Source organism: Brienomyrus brachyistius, chromosome 8 (genome assembly GCF_023856365.1).
Source record: "Brienomyrus brachyistius isolate T26 chromosome 8, BBRACH_0.4, whole genome shotgun sequence".
Taxonomy (NCBI): Eukaryota; Metazoa; Chordata; class Actinopteri; order Osteoglossiformes; family Mormyridae; genus Brienomyrus; species Brienomyrus brachyistius.
This window is the reverse complement of record NC_064540.1, coordinates 10,015,688-10,038,904: the sequence shown is the minus strand read 5'-3', so window position 1 is coordinate 10,038,904 and position 23,217 is coordinate 10,015,688. Positions and strand designations below refer to the sequence as shown.

General features: G+C 41.5%; 2 protein-coding genes across 3 annotated transcripts; one reads left to right on the top strand and one right to left on the bottom strand.

Moving 5' to 3' along the window:
- Positions 1-6,193: 6,193 nt before the first annotated feature.
- On the bottom strand, positions 6,194-15,463 carry parp3 (poly (ADP-ribose) polymerase family, member 3). The gene is made up of 11 exons (XM_049023317.1): positions 15,351-15,463; positions 13,833-14,039; positions 12,527-12,655; positions 12,193-12,375; positions 10,903-11,041; positions 8,891-9,114; positions 8,591-8,746; positions 8,246-8,329; positions 7,922-8,099; positions 7,699-7,842; positions 6,194-7,172 (listed from the first exon to the last, which is right to left on the bottom strand). The coding sequence occupies exons 2-11, from the start codon at positions 14,013-14,015 to the stop codon at positions 6,997-6,999; spliced, it is 1,596 nt and encodes a 531-aa protein (XP_048879274.1). The 5' UTR covers positions 14,016-14,039; positions 15,351-15,463; the 3' UTR covers positions 6,194-6,996.
- Positions 15,464-16,453: 990 nt separating this feature from the next.
- Positions 16,454-22,245, top strand: rrp9 (ribosomal RNA processing 9, U3 small nucleolar RNA binding protein). 2 transcript variants are annotated; one of them, XR_007399455.1, is made up of 15 exons: positions 16,454-16,710; positions 16,874-16,965; positions 17,063-17,172; positions 17,404-17,471; positions 17,567-17,608; positions 17,699-17,825; positions 18,032-18,156; positions 18,392-18,484; positions 18,567-18,667; positions 18,806-18,940; positions 19,800-19,862; positions 20,012-20,157; positions 20,640-20,719; positions 21,390-21,459; positions 22,074-22,245. XR_007399455.1 is itself a non-coding variant. In XM_049023869.1 (15 exons), the coding sequence occupies exons 1-15, from the start codon at positions 16,633-16,635 to the stop codon at positions 22,153-22,155; spliced, it is 1,416 nt and encodes a 471-aa protein (XP_048879826.1). In that variant the 5' UTR covers positions 16,454-16,632; the 3' UTR covers positions 22,156-22,245. The 2 variants fall into 2 exon arrangements, 1 of the variants encoding a protein (XP_048879826.1); XM_049023869.1 differs by having other exon boundaries at positions 21,386-21,459.
- The last annotated feature ends 972 nt before the right edge of the window (positions 22,246-23,217 follow it).

Sequence of the window (23,217 nt, the reverse complement as noted above, 5' to 3'; positions counted from 1 at the left end):
GGGGAGGCGATGGACGAGACAAGGGGAAACCAGGATCTCACTCATCTCAGCTAACTTAGCCTGGCTTGCACGTGGCACAGGAAGTATTCCAGAGAACACCACCGTGGATGTTCTGCTTCTAAGCTTATCCAGACCCAGCCTGAAAGAGGTACATGGAACCGTAGCCAGGTGGGCCCACCAGCTGCAAGGGGAATGCCAGGGATTTGGCGCATTGTGGATCGGGTGCCAGCCAAGGGAGGTCTTGGCCGACTGATCCCCAGTTGACAAAACTGGCCGTAAATTCAGCTATGACAGCAAAACCAATTTGAGTGGACCCATTTAGGAAGACCTATTTTAATGCATCAGTTTGAGTTTCATATTTCACTTTAAGACTAACTATACACAGTTTTAATAACAAGCCCATGCTTCATTTATTCTATAATATAGAACTTTTATCAGAATACGTGTACCTCTGGTCATTGGTTTCTGACTCATTTCTTTGCGAGTCCTCTTCTGAGCTGGGTTCTTCCTCCTCAACTGTGGCATGTTTGAATGCTGCAATGTTACATCCATTATCATCTGTGGCAGTAAGGATTTTCTCAGCTTGGTATATGTCACTTATGCATGCATTTATCCACACATTTTTTTATGGAGCCTGAAGTGTGTGAGTGCTCGATTTCTTCAAGAGCCTACAGAATATCCATCCATCCATCCATCCATCCATCCATTTTCCAAACCGCTTATCCTATTGGGTCACGGGGGGTCCGGAGCCTATCCCTGAAGCAATGGGCACGAGGCAGGGAACAAGGATGGGGGGCCAGCCCATCGCAGGGCACATTCACACACCGTGTCTTTGGACTGTGGGGGGAAACCGGAGTACCCGGAGGAAACCCCACGACGACATGGGGAGAACATGCAAACTCCACACACATGTGACCCAGGCGGAGACTTGAACCCGGGTGTGAGGCAACAGTGCTAACCACTGCACCACCATGCCGCCCCCACTACAGAATATGTTCAGCTTTATTCTTCACAGAAGTAACGTGCATTTGCAGACAGAAATGTCACTGTCAGTCCTAGTTTTCTCCAGATATCAAGAACTATGGACACCCACCAAACTGCATTTAATTGGCTTCAGAATTTGTGGTTCTTTTGTTTACACTGTTTATCAATTAGATTATTTATTTCTGTTTTCTTGGGAACAGAACATTTCTTATCCGTTTTCTCCATCATCCAAACAAAACCATCCTCTATAGTTCTGACTGGTAGATCTGGGCTTCCAGCCCATCTGGCTATAGCCTCATTATTCTACTGCTCTTTCGAGCCACTTTTGTCACTTCAGACCACAGGACCTCTGTGATATTTTGTTGTGATGGTTTCTGTTGGACTGCACTTAGTGTTGCCGTGTCTGTCGATATATTTGCTATCTACTGAGGCACAATAACTAAGAGTAACAGCTATGTCATTTGATTATTCAAATTGATAGCTCCCTGTGTAACGTGCTAGTAGCTGGGGATGTCACGATACCAGAATGTTTGTATTCAATACCAATATCACTGAACTTTGATGAGACTTGGTAACCTGTTCAATATCATGTCAAAAACAGAAATCTCAAGAATTGGCTTTTAATTATAAGTACCACCGTTATTAAAGTGAACAATATTCTGCCTTTTCTGTAGTACAATATAAAATAAACACTAAAGATTAAAATAGTGGTGTATTTGTCAAGTAGTTGTCATTTAAGTAAACTAGCGTTAAGAATCTGTTTCTGTGTCGGCCGTGTCTCCCATGGCATATACAGTAACAGGAATCACGCCAGACCATTTCAAAAGAATTTCGCGAGTTTTTGTCATAGAAACGTTAAAAAACACCCCCGGCAATAACAAAATCCGGTGTGTCTGCTTTTTTCGTTAATGAGCACATTTCCCCACTTCCATGCTGAAATTCTTCAACACTCAACTTTGCCAGACATGACTTCTGCTGTTTTTCTTTTCATCATCTGTTGAAGCTGTGCTATATAATCACCACTGTAAGCCATATTTATATCTTACTCACGTTTTTCACACATATTAATGTGCCGTATATTAATTTGTGGTTGCGCAAGAGTGCAGTACCGACCTTACTACCGGAGTATTGACTCTTGTGACATCCCAACTAGCAGCACCTAAAATAAACCGATGCACTTGACTCAACATTAGCAGGGTGAATGAGAGCCATAGGTACGATATTGGCATTGGGCAAGTCGCCACCCAGATAACATTACATACCTTGGCATGAATCTCAAGATGGCGCCCCTCTGGATGCCTCTTCAGGTTTGTGGTTTTCTTTCCCGTGAGTTTCATTCCACATGGCTTACACTGGGTTTTATTTTCATCAGTTGGTCCGTATGTGTGATAATTTTTTTTCGCCGGAGAGTCATGTTGGCTGACATAGCGGAGCAGAGTGATGATCTCCTGATGGCGCCCAAATTAGTGTTATCCAATTACAAGCGTGCATACAAGTTTTTAAAATTGAACCACTGCATTCATGCCCGTTATTTGTTGGTGGACCATGTCATGTGTAGAGCTGTGCAAAGGACTTCACATTGCACATTGTCCAGTTGTGTGTCTGTAACATTTTTACATCTTTGTTGGTTTATTTTTTGTCATGAATGCTTATAAAAATATTCGTCTTATAGGCGTTTTTTAGTTTTTGTTCCATTTTCATCACAGAATAAAATGTCCTTGACGAGTATTTTTTTGTCTTAGTTTTAATAACAAAATTAACACTGCTGAACACCACCATTTACTCATCATACTGAGCTGCACACTGCCCCAGTGCCTGCTGCAGGTCACAGTCTGATGAGGCCAACAAGACCGCATCATCTGCAAAAAGCAATGATGTGATCCTAAGGTCACCGAACCCCCTCCACCCCATGGCTGTGCCTTGAAATTCTGTCCATAAAAGTTATAATCAGAATCAGTGGCAAAGGGCAGCCCTGGTAGAGTCTAACTTAAGTAAGTCTCACTGCTGGCATTGCGAAACAAGCTCTTACTTCAGTAATACAGGGACTGGGTGGCCTGTAACAACAAACCCCGTACCCCATAGTCCTGAAGCACCCTTCGCAGGACCCCTAGAGGGACATGGTCCACAGAAAACATGCAGATTGGTTGGGCAAACTCCTACAAATCCTCTAGTATCCTGGTGAGAGTGAAGGCTGGCCTAGCGTTCAATGACCAGGATGGAATCTGCATTGTTCCTCCTGAATCTGAAGTTCGATCAACGGATGGCCCCTCCTCTCCAGTACCCTGGCATAGACTTTCCTGAGGGGTGTAGTCCCCCTGAAGGTGGAACTCATCTTTTGGTCCATTTTCTTAAAGATTGGGACTACCACCCCAGTCTGCCAGTCCAAAGGGCAGACAAGGCATGCAGTGCTGACAAGGCATGTTAGCTAAGATAGTCCAACAACATCAAGAGCTGTCAGAAACTCGGGGGGGGGGGGATCTCATACAGTAGTTTTTTGACTACTTCAGTGACCTCAGCCCTGGTGATGGGTCAGTCCACCTCTGAGCCTTTCAGCTGTAATTCCTTCAAGTAAGGTTTTTCAGTGAGATTCAGGAGGTCCTCAAAATATTCCTTCCACTGCATCTTCCATGACCTTGCTAAATTCCTCCCACGCCATAGTGTTTGCTTTTGCAGCCATGAAAGTTGCATTCCACTTAGCCTGTCTCCTTCTTCAGCCTGACAGCTCCCTTTACCGCTGGTGTCCACCACCAGGTTTGGGAATTGCAGCTGTGACAGGCACCAACAACCTTACAACCATGGCTCCACAATGCTACCTTCCTCAGCAATAGAGGCCCAGAACATCGTCGATTCAAGCTCAATGTCTCCAGCCTCCCTTGAGATGCAAGAAAAGTTTTGCCGGAGGAGGAGGTTGAAGATCTCTGGGACAGGGGCCTCTGCCAGATGCTCCCAGAACACCCTCACTATGCGTTTGGGTCTAACCAGTCTATTCAGCATTTCCCCCGCCATCTGATCCAACTGACCACCAATGAATGAAGCAAACGTACAGTGTATTGAGTGCAGGAAACACTTATTGGTAATCATACATATGCATGGGGACCTTTGTCTAAGGAAGGCTGTTGTAGCTCATCTGCCTCAAGGCTCGATGTGTTGTGCATTCAGAGATGATTGTCTGCTTGCCACAGTTGTACAGAGAGGTTATGCGAGTTATGGTAGGCATTCTGTCAGCTCGTGTCAGTCTGCCCATTCCATTCTCCTCTGACCTCTGTCATTAACACAGCATTTCATTCTGCAGAACTGCCACTCACTGTATGTTCTTTGGTTTTTTCCAATGTTCTGAGTAAACTCTAGAGGCTTGAAAACCCCATGAGTCCAGTAGTTACAGAAAATCTCAAACCAGGCTTTCTGGCAGCAACAATCATACCGTGGTCAAAATGGTAGAGATGACACTTTTTTCCCATTCTGGTGTTTGATGTGAACATTAACAAAGCCCTGCGCTGTATTTGCATGATTTTATGCATCGTGCTGCTGCCAAATGATTAGTTGTTTAGATAAGTGCATGAATAAGCAGTGTACAGGTGCGGGCTTTGAACCACCAACACTCTGATCACAGGCACAGTAGCTTAACCTGCTGAGCCACAAACCACCCGCTGAAATAGTACACCACTCTCCATGTTAGGGAAGATGAAGCTGAAATTTCGGTCAGAAAGAACAACCTTAAGGCAAAGCCCAGAAACAATGAATTGTGCTCAGAACATTCCAGCTCTGTGGAGTACTGCAGAGCATCTGTAACTTGAGCCTCAGTTTGAAGAAGGTGCAGGTACTGTGGAAACATCTCGTGTAGTGCCTTTACTGTATGTCCCAGTGCTCCATCTGATTACAGATCAGTGGCACTGACTGCACATAACATGAAGACCTTTAAGAGACCTGGAGTTACTCTGCCCCCTGGTTATATCATCATTTCATCCACCTCAGTTCCCTAATGTGGTCCCAGATTAGTGTGGATAATGCCATCATCTGCCTGCTACATTGTATCTGCTCCCATTTGGACAGGCCAGGAGGTACTGTAAGGACTAATGTTGTTGAGGCCTTCAAAACCATTGAGCCAGTCGTGCTTGGGAGTAAACTGTCAGCCATGAAAGTGGAAGCTCCCCTGGAAGTCTGGATCACATCTGACCGGATATCTGCAGTACGTTCTTCTTCAGGATAGCGTGTCTGAGCAGCATCGGAGCTCCTCAGGGGACAGTCGTGCCTCTGGTTTTCTTCACCCTGTACAACACTGACTATGAGCTAAACACGGAGTCTTGCCATATGCAGAAATTTTCTGCAGGAGTCGGTTGTATCAGGCATGGGGACAAGATGGAGTACAGAAGGGGGGAGCACAACTTTGTTGACTGATGTGCCAGGAACCACCAACAACTGAACATTGGGAAGACGAAAGAGTTGGTAGTGAGCAGGAGGACATCAAGGTCTCCAGTTACTTCCCTGTCCATTTGGGGCGATGTGGTAGAGACTGTACAGGACTATAAATACCTGGGTGTTCACCTTAACAGCAAACTGGACTGGTCAAAAGCTGCACTGCCCTCTACAAGAAGGGCCAGAGCAGGTTATCTTTCCTACGAGGGCTCAAGTTCATCAGACTCTGCAACACAATGCTGCAGATTTTCTACGAGTCAATGGTGGCCAGCACCTTTTTCTGCACCATAGTGTCACGGGGCAGCAGGGTGAAGGTGGCAGATGCCAACAGACTCAACAAATGATAAGAAGGGCTACTGATACTTGGTGAAGAGGAGGATGCTGTCCAGACTCGATTATGGACAATTTCGTCACCTGCTTCATAGTGTTGTGGTTTGACAGAAGAGCACTTTCAGCTGCAGTCTGATCAACATAAAAAGCACTACAGAACGCCTGTAGAAATCAATCCTTCCAGCGGACACAATTGTTACATCAATCAACCAGGACATGCAATAATATCTACAGTAGTACCTTCATATTTATCAATATCTATTTATTATCCTTCAAGTTCAATATTTACCATACATACTATAATAATCACCAACCTAGTTCTTTATCATCTCTAGATGTCATGTCTATTTTTATACAAAGATTGTTGCATGTGGTTCTGTGTACTGTCTCTTTTTGTGTTGCGTGATTGTATAATGAGCAGTCTAACAAAAAAATCCATCAGGATAATAAAAGTATTCTCATTCAGTTTGATTCTGATTCATTTATTGAGATCAAAGGGGTTCTTAGCACATTGCCTTATAAGAACCAGAGTCACCTCAAGCCAATCAATTCACAGCATATAATCAGTTGATTATAAAAAAGTGGAGGGTCATATAGTGAACTTGAAGATGGTAACCATCAGAAGACTAAAGTAATGTCTTCTGTGACATATAATGTCCATCCATCCATCCATCCATCCATCCATCTTCAACTGTTTATCCAGTCCAACTCTCATAAATCACAAGGCCTCAAACCATGGTCCAAGCTAAAGGATCTTAGATGTTATATACATGAGACTAAGGCTTGCTGCAGTCATGTGGTAAAACTAAAGGGAATATTTGAAATAAAAGAATTGACAGAGGTGATGTTGTATGTATATATGTATGAAGATATGCTGTGCTGCCTATGTGGAAATCCAGAATGCTTCCTAAGATAAGCCCTGTAGTGCAATTTTGTAGAAGCAGACTAAATGCTGAGCAGAGGCAGAGGCACCATCTAGTTTAAGGTCTGTCGATTTGGTGTGTAGCTTTATGGGTGCAGGTTAATATATCGAGAGGTTCCACTGTTAAATACAGTTAAGTACCTAAATAAGAATCCTTCACTGAAATGGGGACAAATAAATAGGTCAATTTAGGAAACAGGAACTGGTGACACAATAGGAACTGGTGACCAAAAAACCAAAACAGGATTAGGATGGAGAAAATCAAGTGTTAAAGAACAGGAAAAAAATCATTTGAATATGATTACAAGCATCTAAAAGGTTCTCTTGACAAATCTTGCTTGTTGTGCCTAATACGGGAATTTGAGCTCGAGAAGGTATCTAATTCGGCACTGACTTTCCTTATAAATGAGATATTCGCTGTTGTGAAAGGAACTCTTTTTAAACTCTGGCTGGTCCCGAGGTGCACCCTGAGGAACCGTCACACTCTTGCCATCAAGGGTGATACAGATGTCCTTGGAGGCATCTGGAATGTAGAAGAATCTTCATGAAGTTCATGAACAGATTACTCATTTATTTGTAAAATGGGTCACATGTCTTATGCTAATTTGTTCTTATATAAATTAAAATGGAATGAAAAATACCCATCTGACTGTGTTTTCAGGATCTGAATATAAACAACTTCAGTTGAACTTCAGATCAGCACAAGTGCAACTATATTAGAGTAACCTAGATTTGGAAAATGTCCTCTGTGAGAACCAGAATTTGGATGCATGTGCCAATAATATGTGATGTAATTATAATACCTCAGGATCAATGATAATCTGACAATGTCTTCAGTAAAGAGAGTAGAGCTTTCACTGCAAGCCAACTGAGCTAGTGCAGTTAGAAAAAGTGATCTGAAATGCATTTTTTTTTACTTGCGATCACTTTTTTGTACACGCCAACACTTTTTTGTACATCAACTTCATCTCAATGGCTATATGACCAATTGGGCATGCAAGCTTCATTTTCAGCCTTGCACACTGCCAGAGCCATCCTGGACCACATACCTGGCTCCATTCTTCCACGAGCCACCACGCTGTCATATCTAGCGGGGGGGCATGTGAGACTGGGGTTATCTTGCTGGATGGTGTGCTCCCTCCCCAGGCACACCTCATTAAGGAACATCACTCCAGTGCCTCTGGAAGGTCGCACTTGGGCAGAAACACCACAGCTGTCAGTTACTTAAACACTTCAAAAAATGGAAAACGCACAGCAGCTTACTCTGCTCACCGTAGCACGCAGACTTTCTGTTCTCCGATGCAAAGTAGAGCCCCCTGCCGACGCGCCCCCCGGACTGGGGCATAATCCGCAGGCCGCTTTTCAGGATGGCTGCCACCACGGCCACGTTGGTGCCGTGCCATAGGAGGCGCCGGTTCCCCAGCGCATCGTGTTCTTGGAAGCGCTCCGCCTCAATAAGGCAGCACATTGCATGACATCAATAAAGACAGAATCTCTGGTCTTATACTCATATCAAGCATAATACAGACATTCTGTACCTCCTAAGGCTCATTTCCACAAAATGCCGCATTCAGTAATAATAATCTTTTTCATTACCTCCTTGTCTCTGTCTACTTTCCAGACATCAATCAGTTGTAATTGGTTTGATTCGCCTGTTGACGTCAAGTACTTTTCAATCATCTGAAAAGAATAGTACATGTCTATTAATTTTTATACAAAGTCCTTCCCGATCGGTGACAGATCCTGGCAAGGACAGCTGCCCAAGATGGCATCTTCTGAGGAGGTGCTGACTCTTCCCAATACAATTGTCCCAAAGTGCAAGAAGATTCAATTACTGATATACAATAGTGTGAGACAACAATAGTAGAAATCAACAGTGAAAGAAAAACACTGTACAGTTTGAAAGTCATTTAAAAGAAATAAAATAATGCATTTTGGTACCTTATATTCATTGCTATCTTTTCCCAGTAGACTGAGGTTGCAGTTGAGTGACAAATAATTCTGGTCAGCTGGGTGAGGGACATCCTCTACTGCCTCTTCTTTGGCTTTCTCAGTCTCAGCCTTGAGACCCTGAGCAATTTCAATATCTGCCAAAACCTACAGGATGTAAAATAAGGGATAAAATGTCTGTTTTCTGAAATAGTGACGTGATAGATATTGAAACTGTAGAAGCAGTCCTAAGAATGACTGCAGGCACACTGAATAATACATCCACCCAACAATGCTAACGTTCTATCTCACCAACAGCATTTCTTTCTTCTTCTCCAAAACGTCAGAGGTATCGATGGCAGGAGGCTTCTGTCGGCCAAAGTTGTGTGGGATGATTGTATAGAACTTTGAGGACAGCTCTTCCATGACAGTCTTCCTGCTCTTTTTCTTCAAGGCCTCTTCCAGCTCTTCCAGAACCTCAAACCCTTTGGCAATCTGTGCTTTGCTCAGCTTCCCAAGAGGCATCTTCTTTATGTCTGTGAACCAGGGCCGATCAGCGTGCTTTATCAATGCCCTTGTTAATTCACAAACACGACAAAACAGAGTATACGATATACTATGAATTCAGAACTTATATTTTTGCCAGCTCTGTTAAAATTTCAAGGACAGAAAACAAAATATTACACAGCACACAAATTCCATTTGATTATTACTAGTGATGGGGATGAAACAAGGTATATCAAGTCTAATTCAAGATCAAGACTGTGGAGATCAAGCCCAGAAAAAAACTAAGTGTGTGTGTGCCTAGCGATGGCACCCTGCCCTGGATTATTCCCTGTCTTGTGCCCAAAGCTTCCAGGATAATATCTAGACCCACTGTCATAGAAAATGGATAGAAGGATGGATGGATGGATGGATGGATGGACGGATGGACCGACGGTCACACTTCGGTATCACAGAATTACTAGTATTTACTCGCACCCCTGTGACTCCTGTGCTTCAATAATACCAGATATGGGATGGATAAAATAGCGGGAACAGAAAGCACATTAATATAAAAAAATATTATGTAGATCAGCGCCACCCTGTGTCGTCAGAGCAGCATCAGTCCTTCTCAGAGTAAGGCCATACATGTCCTAAATTGTGTGTAATGCATCTTTCTTCTATACATTCTTCTATACACTTCTATACAGTATACAAGCCTCTAGAACTATGAGGATTGAAGATGGAAATATACTTCACACTAAGTTCAAAGAAGTTTGGATCTGGTAAATGGGCAGATCATAGAAAACATCTGATTTCATCCTTGTATTAATGAAACCACTCCTGAATTTGATTTGCCATGTGTACAGAAGCATCAAGAGGAAATTGTATTGTTTGCTTATAAAGTTTGTATTTTGTACCATATAATGACCTGGTTCTGAAAAATGTTCCTTATTTATTTGTGTTGTGTGGGATCAAGTGAACTTCTTTACTTTTATTGTCTTTTATTAGGGCACTAGAATTGATAATGTTCATCTATGCATATGAATTTGGGCTGTTCATTACAGAGTCTCAGGGGCATGGAGCCTCATCTGGCATTAGAGGACTCAAGACAGAGGTACAGCCGGAATCGGATGCCAATCTATCGCAGGGCACAAAGTTTGGGGGAAAACATCTGAATGTACAATACTGCGCAAAAATTTTAGACAATCAGAAGAAATGTTTAAAGCTATTTATCTGGGTATACTTACTATAGTAAGTGTACTTTTGTTCAGAAAAAAAAATGAAAAAAAGTAGTGTAATCCCCAATCTGACCTGACTTTATAAAAACTAATAAGAGTTTCTTCTGTTCTCCAAAAGGTAAATGATATCTAGTTGGAGGGCGAGATGAACACCGCTTCAGTTCCCAAATCTCTCCTCAGGGGCATTTATTTATTAAATTTCACTGCCAACTCACTTAATTCATTAATTTAACTAGTTAAAAAAGTCAATGAGATATTGATTAGGTACATGAGGTATGCTAGGGGTCAAGTCAAAGATTCCTTGGTGTAATGCATGGTCGCTGAAAATACTGGGGTGATTTTAGCAGAAGTTTTGAAAAGGCTAAGCTAACACACTCTGAGAGGCATAACAGCATAGTTTTACACCAACATGAAGATCATTAAAATATCATTTTCTTTTGCTGCAGAAGACTTCTGTATATTACTGTATATCACATTCTGATTATTTACAGCTCAATAAAATGAGTGGCACAGACTCAACACATACAGTATGAACGGGAAGATGTCCATCTCAAGCTTAGATTCCATCGAATGAATGAAGTAATAAGTAGACATACACACCTAGGTTCATGCACTCCATAGCTTCTGTGAACATGTCATTGCTGAAGATCAGCTCAATGAGTCTCTGCGTGGACTTGTCCAAGGTACATGGTAGAATGTTCTTCTTGACCCTTCCACCGGCCTCATCCACCACGTCCATCTACAAGAGGTACATGGACAGCATCACTACACAATGCTGCACCATGTGTTTTTTGTACAGGTGTGACAGGAAGGCCTACATGTGTAAGTCACTATAAAGGGGAGTTCCACTGAAACCCACTTATCTAGCTAATCATACTTCCCTTTTTTGGATATTTAATCTGCAAGGACACGACAGAAAGACAGTCCTGTGTCTTGAACTGATATATTTATTTTTTCCTTCCCTGCATTGTATATTATAGGCAGTGCTGGAGAACTTCATAACATTTGGTAATAATATAGATATGCACTCTAAAGGTTCATGGGAAACTGTTAAAATGAAAAACCTCTAAATCATCAATATTACTATTCCCTATTTTATTACTATTTTAAACCTGCAGTACATGTTTTCAGCTACAGTCAGGTCCATAAATATTGGGACATCGACACAATTATAATCTTTTTGGCTCTATACACCACCTCAATGGATTTGAAATGGAATGAATAAGTTGTGCTTTAACTGCAGACTTTCAGCTTTAATTTGAAGGTATTTACATACAAATCAGGTGAACGGTGTAGGAATTACAGCAGTTTGTATATCTGCCACCCACTTTTTAAGGGACCAAACAATCCATTGTGGTGGTGTATAGAGCCAAAAAGATTAGAATTGTGTCGATGTCCCAATATTTATGGACCTGACTGTATAGACATCAAAGACACTCAAAAATAAATATGGTGTATTTGTTAAGAGTTATGGGGCTAATTACAGAGATGAGTTCTGGATACATGCACCCCCCAGCGGGCAGTGGTGGCTTAATGGTTAGGGAAGTGCTTTTGTAATTGGAAGGTTGCTGGTTTGAATCCCAGACTGGCAAGGTACCATCCCCATGCACTGCTCCCCGGGCGCTGAATTATTTGCCCTTTGCTATATCACATATAGGTTAAATGCAGAGGACACATTATGTTGTCGTGTGCTGTGGTCTGACAATTAACTACTTCACCCATCAGCTTGAAATTTGTAGGGCACTGTAACACAGGTAACACTGTTTGTACATGCTTGATGACATCTGGTGATGATCCAAAGGCAGCATTACATCACATTTGGGTAAAATTCACACGAGAGTAACTACAACAATATTTCTACAGTTACACTGTACATGAGAGATTTCTCACCTTCACCTCCGCATCCTGGTCTCCATCCACTTCAATAAGTGTGTATTTCCCTGGGTGAGAGACAAACGTTGCCCTATCACCCCACTTGTTTTTTGTCTTGTCTTTAAACTTCTTCTCAAACATTTCAATTGCTTTTTCAGGACTGGAGAAACCACCGAAAGCTAAGGAGGCGCCGACCTCTCCCTAAAGGGACACGAAGAGAAATCTCAAGCCACTGATCAGAATCAGTGCTCAGTCTTACAGGTTTACAAACGCGATAGCCTCCAAACACAATGCACTCCCAGGGTGTCACATTTAAAATGAGCTGAAGTGGATGAATGTTGAGTGGACTTACCACTCTGCCCCACCTTGTCCAACAATAGAATTCTCTATTTCCCGTTTGCAAAACTTGAATAACATAAAATTTGTTGTTGTTCTGGCCAATGTTGGTTTGATTGAGCATGCAGTCATAGTCTTCATAAACCTGGTGGGTGGAGAAAAATATTAAACCTAACCCACAAAAATCAAATGCAATACAGCGTGACTTCTGTTTGTCACTCTATTGCCATCATTCCATCTACCCACCCATTTTTTTAACTAATTAACTAATACAAACAAAAAGTCTCTGAACAGCATATGTAACAAAACGAGACAGTGATTCATAATACTGTACATGCTTTTTGACTGCTTTTAGTCAATGTGAAGTTGGGTGTCGATGATATAAATGAAAGATATTTAAATTTATCATCAAACTTATGTTACAAGAAACTGAGATAGGTGTGCCAGATCGTATGTCTGTAAGCAATGGACACATATCGAATACCGCACAGGTAAGGAATGTGAACCCGCAACAATGTTCCCTGTGAGCCACCAGCGTTAGTATTACGATGATGATTATGAAAGTCATCACATCATCAGATAACACACAGCTTAAACTATTATCCATAATTTATTCAGACACACTAAAACAATGTGTGGTGGATTCATTTGGACAAATCAAAGCACATATTAACATCACTTACATATATTTATTTAGATCAGGGACGGATTATGGGTTGTGTGGGCCCCTGGGCAAAACGTTTGCGAGGCCCCCTCCCGTGTATTTACTTTTATTTAGCGAAAGTTTTTTCCCAGAGCAATGGACTTGTGAGGCAAATAGCACATTACAAACATGCGTGCTTTCAAAGAGTTGAGTAGGCATAAGTGCAGCTAGGCTGAGCTTCCAATAAATTGCCTTATGTTTCTGGACTATCCTTTAATAATTTGTTTGTCATTAATCAACATGGGTTTTGGAATTAAACCACATTCTGGATTATTATTGTTTGGAGAGTGGGCTGTGTTATAAAAGGACTCAAACTCAATTCAAAGGCCTGGGGATGAATTCAAACCTACAACCACACGATGGTGGTGAGACACAAACTGTAACATGACATTCACTAACATAAATATGGAGAAATGACACTGTGAGTAAAAACTCCAATAAAATGCAATATGCCATATACACACATATTCCTCAAAAGCTACAAACATGTAGCTAAAAAGCAGTAAACAGATAGACACATCAGTTTCTTAGAGTGATAAAAAGCAATGATTGATTATTTGATTTACTGATTGATGAAATGATTGATTTTTGCAGGAATATTGTGGACCAGTGGACTAACCTGGGCAGACATGTGCTCACGTTCAAAATGCATGTCAGCCTTTCTCTGGCTCTTCTCCTGCGGTGCTGCTGCCATTAAGGCCTCTTTGGCCGTCCTAAAAGCATCCTTTGGTGCGCTGGACTCCCCCTTCACCTTCTTTCCACCAGCTTTTGTGGCTGAAGCTGCCTTTCTCTTTGGAGCCATTTTGGAGTTCTTCTCCTTGTGAAACTACACACAATATCTATTATTGTTAATATATATCCACCAGCCTTATTTCTAAAATGTTGCTTTAAAAAAGGTTCATTATAAAATAATTCCAACCAGTGTTAATTTTGACAGCAAATTTTTATTTAGTTTTAGTCTTTTGACTAAAATGTAACTTACTTTTAGTCATAATTTAGTCATCTAAATTATTTTAGCTTGTCTAGTTTTAGTTGAGTAAATATCATAAGATTACAGTCGACTAAAACTACAGTTGATTTAGTCGACTAAAATTAAAAGTGCAAAGTGTAATGTTTAAAGTTTCCCTTCGATTTCTTAAAGTCATTATGCTCACCAAGATGAAATGAAACCAATGTTAAGGAATGGTGTTAAGGTCTGACTGTGCAGTACACAAATACATAGATTTCATTCTTATTTGAAACGCAAACATATGTTTATTTATCCGGAAACTGAGTACTGTAAAATCAGTAGTGCCATTAGTGCAAAAATAAAATCACTTCAGAGAAAAAGTGCATAGGCTATAATGCCACTAGGCCTGCTCTCTTGCCCGTCTCTGGCAAACATATTCGTCTCGTTTTTATTTGTTGACGAAAGTGTCAATACACTTTGTCATAGTCTTAGGCCTCGCGAAATGATTTTTATTTAGTTATCCTCTCGCTTTAGTCTGGAAATATTAAAGGTCGTTGACGATAATTATGACGAAATTTTTTCGTTAACGAAATTAACACTGATTCTAACAAAGGTTATAGTGATCTTGTAATCAGATTAAAATCCCAGAATCAGATGATGTCTGTGTTCTTTAGAAACTTATGGAATCTTTTACTTAATTTAATACTGTATAAACTTAATTTATCATTGGAGACTGTTATATTCTATAGCGACTACTGTACCCATTATATATTTTTTTGTAGTTTCCAATATCAATTATTTACAGTGCAGATATGACGCCACAAACAATACAAGACGTTGTAGTATACGGAAGCCAATGACTACAGTAGATCTGCTCTCCTTCCGTCTTACGTCAAAACTTCCAGTCTTCTAGAAACCTTACATACAACGATATCCCTGGTGTAATACACCATTCAAACGGATTGGTAAAAGGCTATTGGTACAACAGCTTCAAAATAAACGCAGTGAAACCTATGTTTATATTTCGCTTTATTCTTCCTGATTGAAATGACAGCTAGATGAAACTGGCTAATAATGGGATTGGCTAATAATAATAATTGAAAAAAAAAACCCGACGGTAAAAAAGACATACAAGCAACAAATCAAAGGTAATATTCTTGAGAAGAGATTGATAATGCATTTAATTACCTTAAGTCCGTAGAATCAATGACTTCAGAAAACTGCCACTGTAGCAGTGCGCAATTACTAAGTTGAAATCATGTGTGTGTTGTCATCGCTGTCACTGTCCCTACCCCGTTTGCAGCGCGCATGTGCAGCATTTTCGCGCATGCACCACAATGTATTTCATGTCCCAGTACCATTTACTTTGATTGGGGATAAGCGTCTGTTTCCATTTCGGTTAGTGGGACGTCCTTAAGTTAATTCACAACTAACTAAGCAAACCACAAACTGTAAATGCCGCCACATTCAGGGTTGCTAGCTTTGGTCAGCTGGCCGGAGTGAGATTTTTAATTCGAGACGAGTCTGCACACACATTTACAAGTACGTAACAGTTTTATAATTGTAAATAGCGTGTAGGGTGTGTAAACTACCCCAACGCTTTTAATGTAACCAATTTGGGCTTTATAATGGAATAATATAGATTTGCCGTAAGATTCCTTGCGTGGGAGTCTGAAATACACTGTATACACAGAATCTCTGCCTGCGTTTTTTATTCATTCATTTATCCCCCCGCCCCATCTATCATAACCGCTTGTCCCGTTCGCAGTTCAGTTCTTACGCAACATAACTGACACAGTTTATTGATACAGACGATATATTTTATAGGTAGGCATTTACACTGTAGCAAATAAAATAAACAAATACACAGTAAAATTGCACATGGAGGAGAGTATAACTGTTATTTGAAGATTTGATGCCCCAGCCTACTCCAGCATTTAACTTCGATTAGCTGTTGTTGTCTTATTAGTTATCTTACACTTTTCGTGTTTTTTATGATAATTAATTAACTGAGCATTTAGCAAGACATACTAGTTTATGTATTATAATACACCATAATAATAACAACGATAACAAAAATAATAAAGTAGTTATGCAAAATGGATGGAAGTGTAATTAAGTCATTCTCTGTGGAACTTAAATTTCCGCCGTATGTTTCTCCGTTTTAACTCTTGAAACACACACTTCCGGTTTAGAGTCGTCTCACCCAATCATATTCCAACAATTATAGTTTCCGGCTGAGCGTTCAATAGAAATATTCCATTCGTTAAGAAGGTGGGCTTCCAGTGCCTACGCATACATTTTTACAGCGTATTAGAATCATTTATCCCGTGTGGGCGTGGATAGAACTTCGCACGTGGGAACGGTTGCTTATGAGAGAAGCACATCCTGATTCAGTTAGTGTAATGAGAATTCGGTAGGAATACTAAACCGAGATATCTAAATATTATTTGAAGTGGTATAATACAGTATGTCGTCTTTCTTTATTAAAAAAAAAGGTAACACCAAAGTTTCTCGAACAGATGAAGAGTCTGGCAGGAAAAGAAAGGTGGGTTCGAATGTTCAACGTTGCATGTTGCTTTGGTGAATGTCGTGTTTTTCATGTAGCTTTTCGCCGCATGTCGAACCACGTTTAGATATGAAGTTTGACAGGAACATCTTTAGATTTTTAACTAATTGTCAGCCGAAGTTCACAGTGCTGGTGCTTTCAGGGTGATGGCGATGCTAAAATTAAAGGAACCCTGAGGAAAGTTAAATCCAGAAGGCTGAACGAAGAAATCTCAAGTGATTCGGAAACAGAAAGGTAAGCTGATACCAAACAGCTTTCTTCCTTTATCAAAGAAGGCATTTTTTTCTTAAATGTAGTCTTTATCGCGTGTTAATTTTATTGTTTTTTTTAGTCCACAAGTCAGTAGGAAAAAAGACGTTGAGGAGGAACGGTTCGATGAGACCGCTCAGGAAAAGAAGCTCCGTCTGGCCAAACTTTACCTCGACCAACTACGGGAAGAGGGTGAGCAAACATGTGGAATGACTTTGCATTTCTGCCATACAGTATGTTTATTTGGTGTGGTATCGCGAAAATTAAGACAGCAATTTATGCACAGCAACAACACGTGACTTTCAGGTGGAAAGTCTCATATTAAAGGTTACTTTGCAGAAGTAATACAAAAATAGTCTGTTTCCATTTATTAAACTAAACCTGTTCTCGAACAGCCCTATAACAAAACATTTTATTTTTCAGAGGACAAGGCAGCTGAAGACAAGTCTTATGAGGCAGCTGTGATTGCTGGAAGACTTCAGGAGGAAGTGGTAATTTCCATCACTATGCAGTCCTTACGAGAGAAACATCTATCACTTTTAAATTGCTCATGCACAACATAAGTTATGTCATTCCTTTCCTTTAGCTTGAACAGAAAGGAAAACTTCAGCGGTTCGTTGCAAGAAATGTAAGTCCTACGAAGTTTGCTTATATGTATATGGTTTTTTTGATGTTCTTGTAGGGAAGACCGTTAATTGCTTTTTGTGATGTTTTGCAGTACCTGGTTCCAGATCCTGCTGACTTTCGTCTTTTGAGAGGCCATAAGCTTCCGGTTACCTGCCTGGTTATTTCACCAGATGACAAGTTCATCTTCTCTGCAGCCAAGGACTGTTCAATTATCAAATGTCAGTGACTGTCAAGCAAAGTGCTTTCTTTTCTGCCTTGATTTTGGAGATGTAGTTACAGACACTTTAATATCCCTGAATATTCCTAGGTGCTTTATTATAGAGGCTTGTAGAGTATTGTACTTGAGTGCTTGTTGCTTAGTTAAAATGGCCTCTGTTTAGAATTAGAATTCTTGGCTATTCAATTTGTGCTTTTGTTAATACAGGGGATGTAGTGAGTGGTCAGAAATTACACACCATACCTGGAGGAAGGAAGGGGACTGAGGATCGCCATGTGGGCCATACTGCTCACATCCTCTGCATGGCAATATCGTCCGATGGCAAATACCTGGTGAGGCTGCACACTTACCTCAGTGTTAGACTCCTCTAGACAAGATGGCAGACACTAATAAAAACACTTCAAACTGCAGCTGAAACCAGTAAATGCACTGGCACATTTGTAATACTTTGCCTGCAAGTTTGAAATCTGCACAGGAAGTTGGAGTGTAATACAGTACATATTAAAAAAATTAAGAAATTTTGCAAGGAATTCAATTCAGTCATTTCATATGTAAATATTTTTGCAGGCTACTGGTGACATGAATAAGCTGATCATGATTTGGGATGGAGCGACATGTAAACACCTCCAGAAGTTAACAGGGCACAGAGATGCTGTTTCGGTGAGCTTTCAGACTGGTCTTTTGTTTGCGATCTAGAGTTTAGCAGCCTGTTTGATGGCTTTTGCCTGTGTTTTATGTCCAGGGACTCTCCTTCAGGAAGGGCACTCATGACTTGTATAGTGCATCTAAGGACCGAGCAATCAAGGTGTGGAATGTGGATGAAAATGCATATGTAGAAACGCTGTAAGTATCATCATGTTAGAAAAGTCCTTGAAGCAGCGTGTTTACCATTCTAATTCGATTGTCTGACCCCCATACTATATAAAAAAAACTGGCTGTGAGTCTGCATCAGCAAAGAGTGATCTAAGTTTCCCTCTTCAGTTTTGGTCACCAGGATGCGATCATGGGCTTGGACAGCCTGAGCCGGGAGCGGTGCGTTACGGCGGGGGGCCGAGATGGCACTGTCCGGGTGTGGAAGATCACAGAGGAGTCGCAGCTCGTGTTCCACGGCCATGAGTGCGTGAGAGTGTCAGTCTGAGAGTTACAGCCGCTTCTTCTATGTGAAGAGTGAAGCAAAGGGCTGGTGTCGTCACACCTGGACTAAAAGCGCTGTCTGATAAACAGTAACATTCCTTCTGTTGCTAAACATACCTTAACACTGTGGCTGTTTACTTCTTGTATATTAATGTAGATGCATTATATAATAACACTGCATTATGTAATAACTCTACAAAATGTAACAAATTTATAGGCTATTAATTTTATATTGCAACCTTACTGATGATGTTATCACTCAATTTGTTACATAATGCTGCGTTGTTACATAATGCTGCGTTATTACACAATGTATTGTTACAAGATGCTAGATGAAGGCTGGGAGTCAGACTCTTTCTGAGGTCTGGCCTCGCCAGCTGTGCAATCTAAAGGTGCAGGTCTGGTACTTAACACGTAACCATTAGTATGAAGTCCTTTTGTTATAGAGTCTGTCTTTATGTGGATTTGGGATTTTTTTATTTTTTGCAAAATCTGTGTCCATCTCTGATTCTCTTGTATTGTGCATGATTAACCGTTTCAAATTACAGTCACAGTGAAAGGATTTTCCCTTGATCTTTATCACATATATGCATTCCATTACCGCTCAACCGTAGGCTGAGCTGCAACATGTTTTAATAAATCCCCTTGGTTATTTAGTCCTGCTACAGGAAACTGCCTCTCAGCATTGTCTCTGTTGAGGGAGCTCATTTATGGACATTGGCTGGCCTCAGGTTGAAATCCACGTACTCTGGTTTCTGCTTAATCACACTTCTTCTGTGGTCTGTGTGCTATTATTGTTAACATTTTAAAATAATAATTTAAAACCTTTTTTATGCTTTAGAGGTTCCATTGACTGCATCCAACTCGTAAATGAAGAACATATGATAACAGGAGCAGATGATGGGTAAGCACGATCACTGAGTGCATGTGGTGGTGGTGGTAATTATGGTTGTGCTGGGGATGATGGGTAAGCTGCATGCGCACATGCTCCCTGCCTTTCATTCATGATGATGATCAGCTGCACTGGGACTGATGGCTGGCCTCCTTCCCCAGGTCTTTGGCCTTATGGAGCGTCAACAAGAAAAAGCCACTATGTACAGTGAAGCAGGTGCATGGTGTGCATGGAGACAGTGGCCTGGAGCAGCCCCATTGGATCTGTGCTGTGGCTGCTCTACACAACACGGATTTGGTGGCCTCGGGTACGAGCCGGACTACTGCTCTTGGAGTGGCACGCTGTTCCACTTGTTCGTTTATTAATTTCTGCACCGTCATGGTTTTTAAATCCATAAAATCTGTAGTGATTGGATCTGGAAGTGAGGCCAGCCCAGTAAGCGTTTCCAGTACATCTGAGGGCAGCCTGGATATTTAGGGTCAGACAGGAGGATTTAGGTATTAAATCTAATCTCACCGAGGTGAGGCTGTGCTGCAGTCCAGCACAAAATAGCTGCATTCAGACTCCTTTGAGTCTCACTGATACTGATTTGTGAACAGTAATCTGTAATTGGTTTAGTATTTTTTCTGAATGACTCTTCTACATGAAACATGGTCTTATTTGCTGGATCATGAGGATATCACTGTATGCATGTTGCTGTCTGATCTGGAGACGTGTCAGACTGGCTGCAGATCAGTTTCTGCCGCTGTGGGCTTGAGCGTGGTGGCTAACCATGCTGTAATTGCGCAGGTTCCCATGATTCCCAGGTGCGACTGTGGCAGTGTGGCGACGGCTACCGTAGCCTGCAGGCTCTCTTCAGCGTCCCTGTGGTAGGCCTCTCACTCACTCACTCACTCACTCATCAGCCCTGCTATCTGGTACGAGAGGCTTTCTCCATGGAATAGATCAGGTGTTGTCCTTCCAATTAGGTGCTGTTAAGGTGTGATAAGAACACTTTATCATCATCCAGTACAGTGACAGAGGTGCCTGGATCCTCGCCAGAGAGCATAAGACCTAACTTAGGGGGTCTGTCTTAGGCAGGATGCTAGTCTATCACTGGGAACATAAATTCATGTGCTGTAGGCGATTTAGAGATCAAATTTGATTGTCCAGAGAGGGGACAGGTGCATGGGGGAAACAAACAGCAGAGCAGCAGGATAAATTAATAATATATGAGGAATAAGTAGGTCATGTAATATGGGGACGAGGAGGTAACGCTTGAACTAAGTGGAATACAGGAGGTAATCTATACGACTGAAAAAGAAGCCAAACTCCCCACGCACAGCAGGTTTGTTGCCGACTCGAAGCCTCAACCCTGCGGATGTGCTGTGATAGGGCTGCCCACTGAGCCTCAAGATACATAAATGCGCTAAATGCCAAGCCTTTGCAGTACAATGCCAGGCTGTGTGAGATCCCAGCAGAGCCCTGCTGAGAACAGAACAGGGGGGAGTAAATGTTTGCACACGATGTTCAGTCTGCCGTCTTTCATCTGGCAGGAAGGTTTCGTGAACAGTCTGAAATTTTCAAACTCTGGAAATTTCCTGGTGGCTGGAGTTGGGCAGGAACACAGGTAAATATGTGACTTTCTATTTACTGTGTGCGAGAAATACCAGCATTAAGTTACTACAATGGAGGGAAGGCAGAGGTGGCAGTGAGTGAATGATTTTCTTTGTCATTATCAAATAGATTAAATGACATGTTAGGATGGATGGATGAATTTTTTTTTCCATGCATCTAGTTGCTCTGAGTATCAGTAATTTGGGCCTGAATGGTGGAGACATGCAAAAAATTTTTTAAATATGCACTTCAGAAGACATTTTGACAGAGAAGAGATTTGCTGTTATCCATCTCTGACAAACCTGTACACAGTATAATAATTTGTTGTATGAAATTAGCAGTAGATCTGTAAGTAATTCTTGCTGCATTGTGGTCGATAGCTTACTGATATTTTACATTGTAATACCACCCATCCCACAGAGATTTAACATTTATAATGCCCTTCTTTGAGAAACATGTGGCACTTGTAGTCAATTGTATGCTACTGGAAGATTGGACAGTAGGTGGCAGTGTCACCTGAGCTTTTTCTCTGGAGGGAAACGGCAGCCTACACAAAATGGATTTAAGGAATGGTTTGTATTTTTCTACTTTCTTTCGGAGACTGTTAACAAGCTCTCTGTGTGACAGGCTGGGCAGATGGTGGAGAATTAAGGAAGCGAAGAATGGAATCTATATTATTCCACTGAAGAAACAAGACTCAGGCAAATGATGGGAAAAACATGTATGAATATAAAAGCTTCAGCAGGCTGACATGTTAACTGTATACTTTTTATTGATTAAATAACTTGAATCGCTATAATTTGTGCTGTGCATCTGTTTCATATACACACTGATGCTGATGAGGAAAAACATTATGACCACCCCCACTTGAAGCAAAGAATGTTGTCTAGCTAGTGAAAAGGTGGCCTATCGAGATTTGGGATATATTAGACAGTTGGCTAACCTTCGGTACGCTTAGTCGATATGTTGAATACAGAAATAGGCAGAGATGAAGATCTAAGTGACTTTGACAAGGGTCAAATCATAGATGGATGACAGGGTCAGGCTTGTGAGGTTCTCATGGTCAGCCATGGTGGTCCGAGGAAAAGGAAAACCTCGATCCGCAGACAGGGTCTTGGGCAGCCAGGATTAATCGATGTGGGATGTGAACGAAGGCTGTCCCATGTGGTACAAACCATAAATTTGATGATGATTATGGGATAATCTGTCAAGCCGCAGGACATTGATCCCTGTTGTGTATGGGACTGTAGCCGTAGCCCAGTCAGAGTCTCCATGTTCCGACACAAAAGCATCAGGACTGAACCTTTGACTAATTAAGGTCACCTGGACCGATAACTGACGAGTTCAATTGACGGCCATATAGTGTCATACACGGCAAGGGTTCATCCATCCATTTTCCAAACCACTTATCCTTCTGGGTCACGGGGAGTCTGGAGCCTATGGGTACGAGGCAGGGAACAACCCAAGATGGGGGACCAGCCCATCACTGGGCACACTCACGCACCATTCTCCCACCGTTTAGTAACTCCAATTAGCCTCAGCATGTCTTTGGACTGTGGGGGGAAACCAGAGGAACATGCAAACTCCACACACATATAACTCAGGCGGAGACTCGAACCCAGGTCCCAGAGGTGTGAGGCAACAGTGCTAACCACTGCGCAAGAGTGGTTATTTATAATAACATCCACCCTATGACACAGGCTTAGCCATGTTTGCAGTGACCATAAAATATTACCAAAGGAGGTTCATCCCAGCCCATCTACAGACTTGT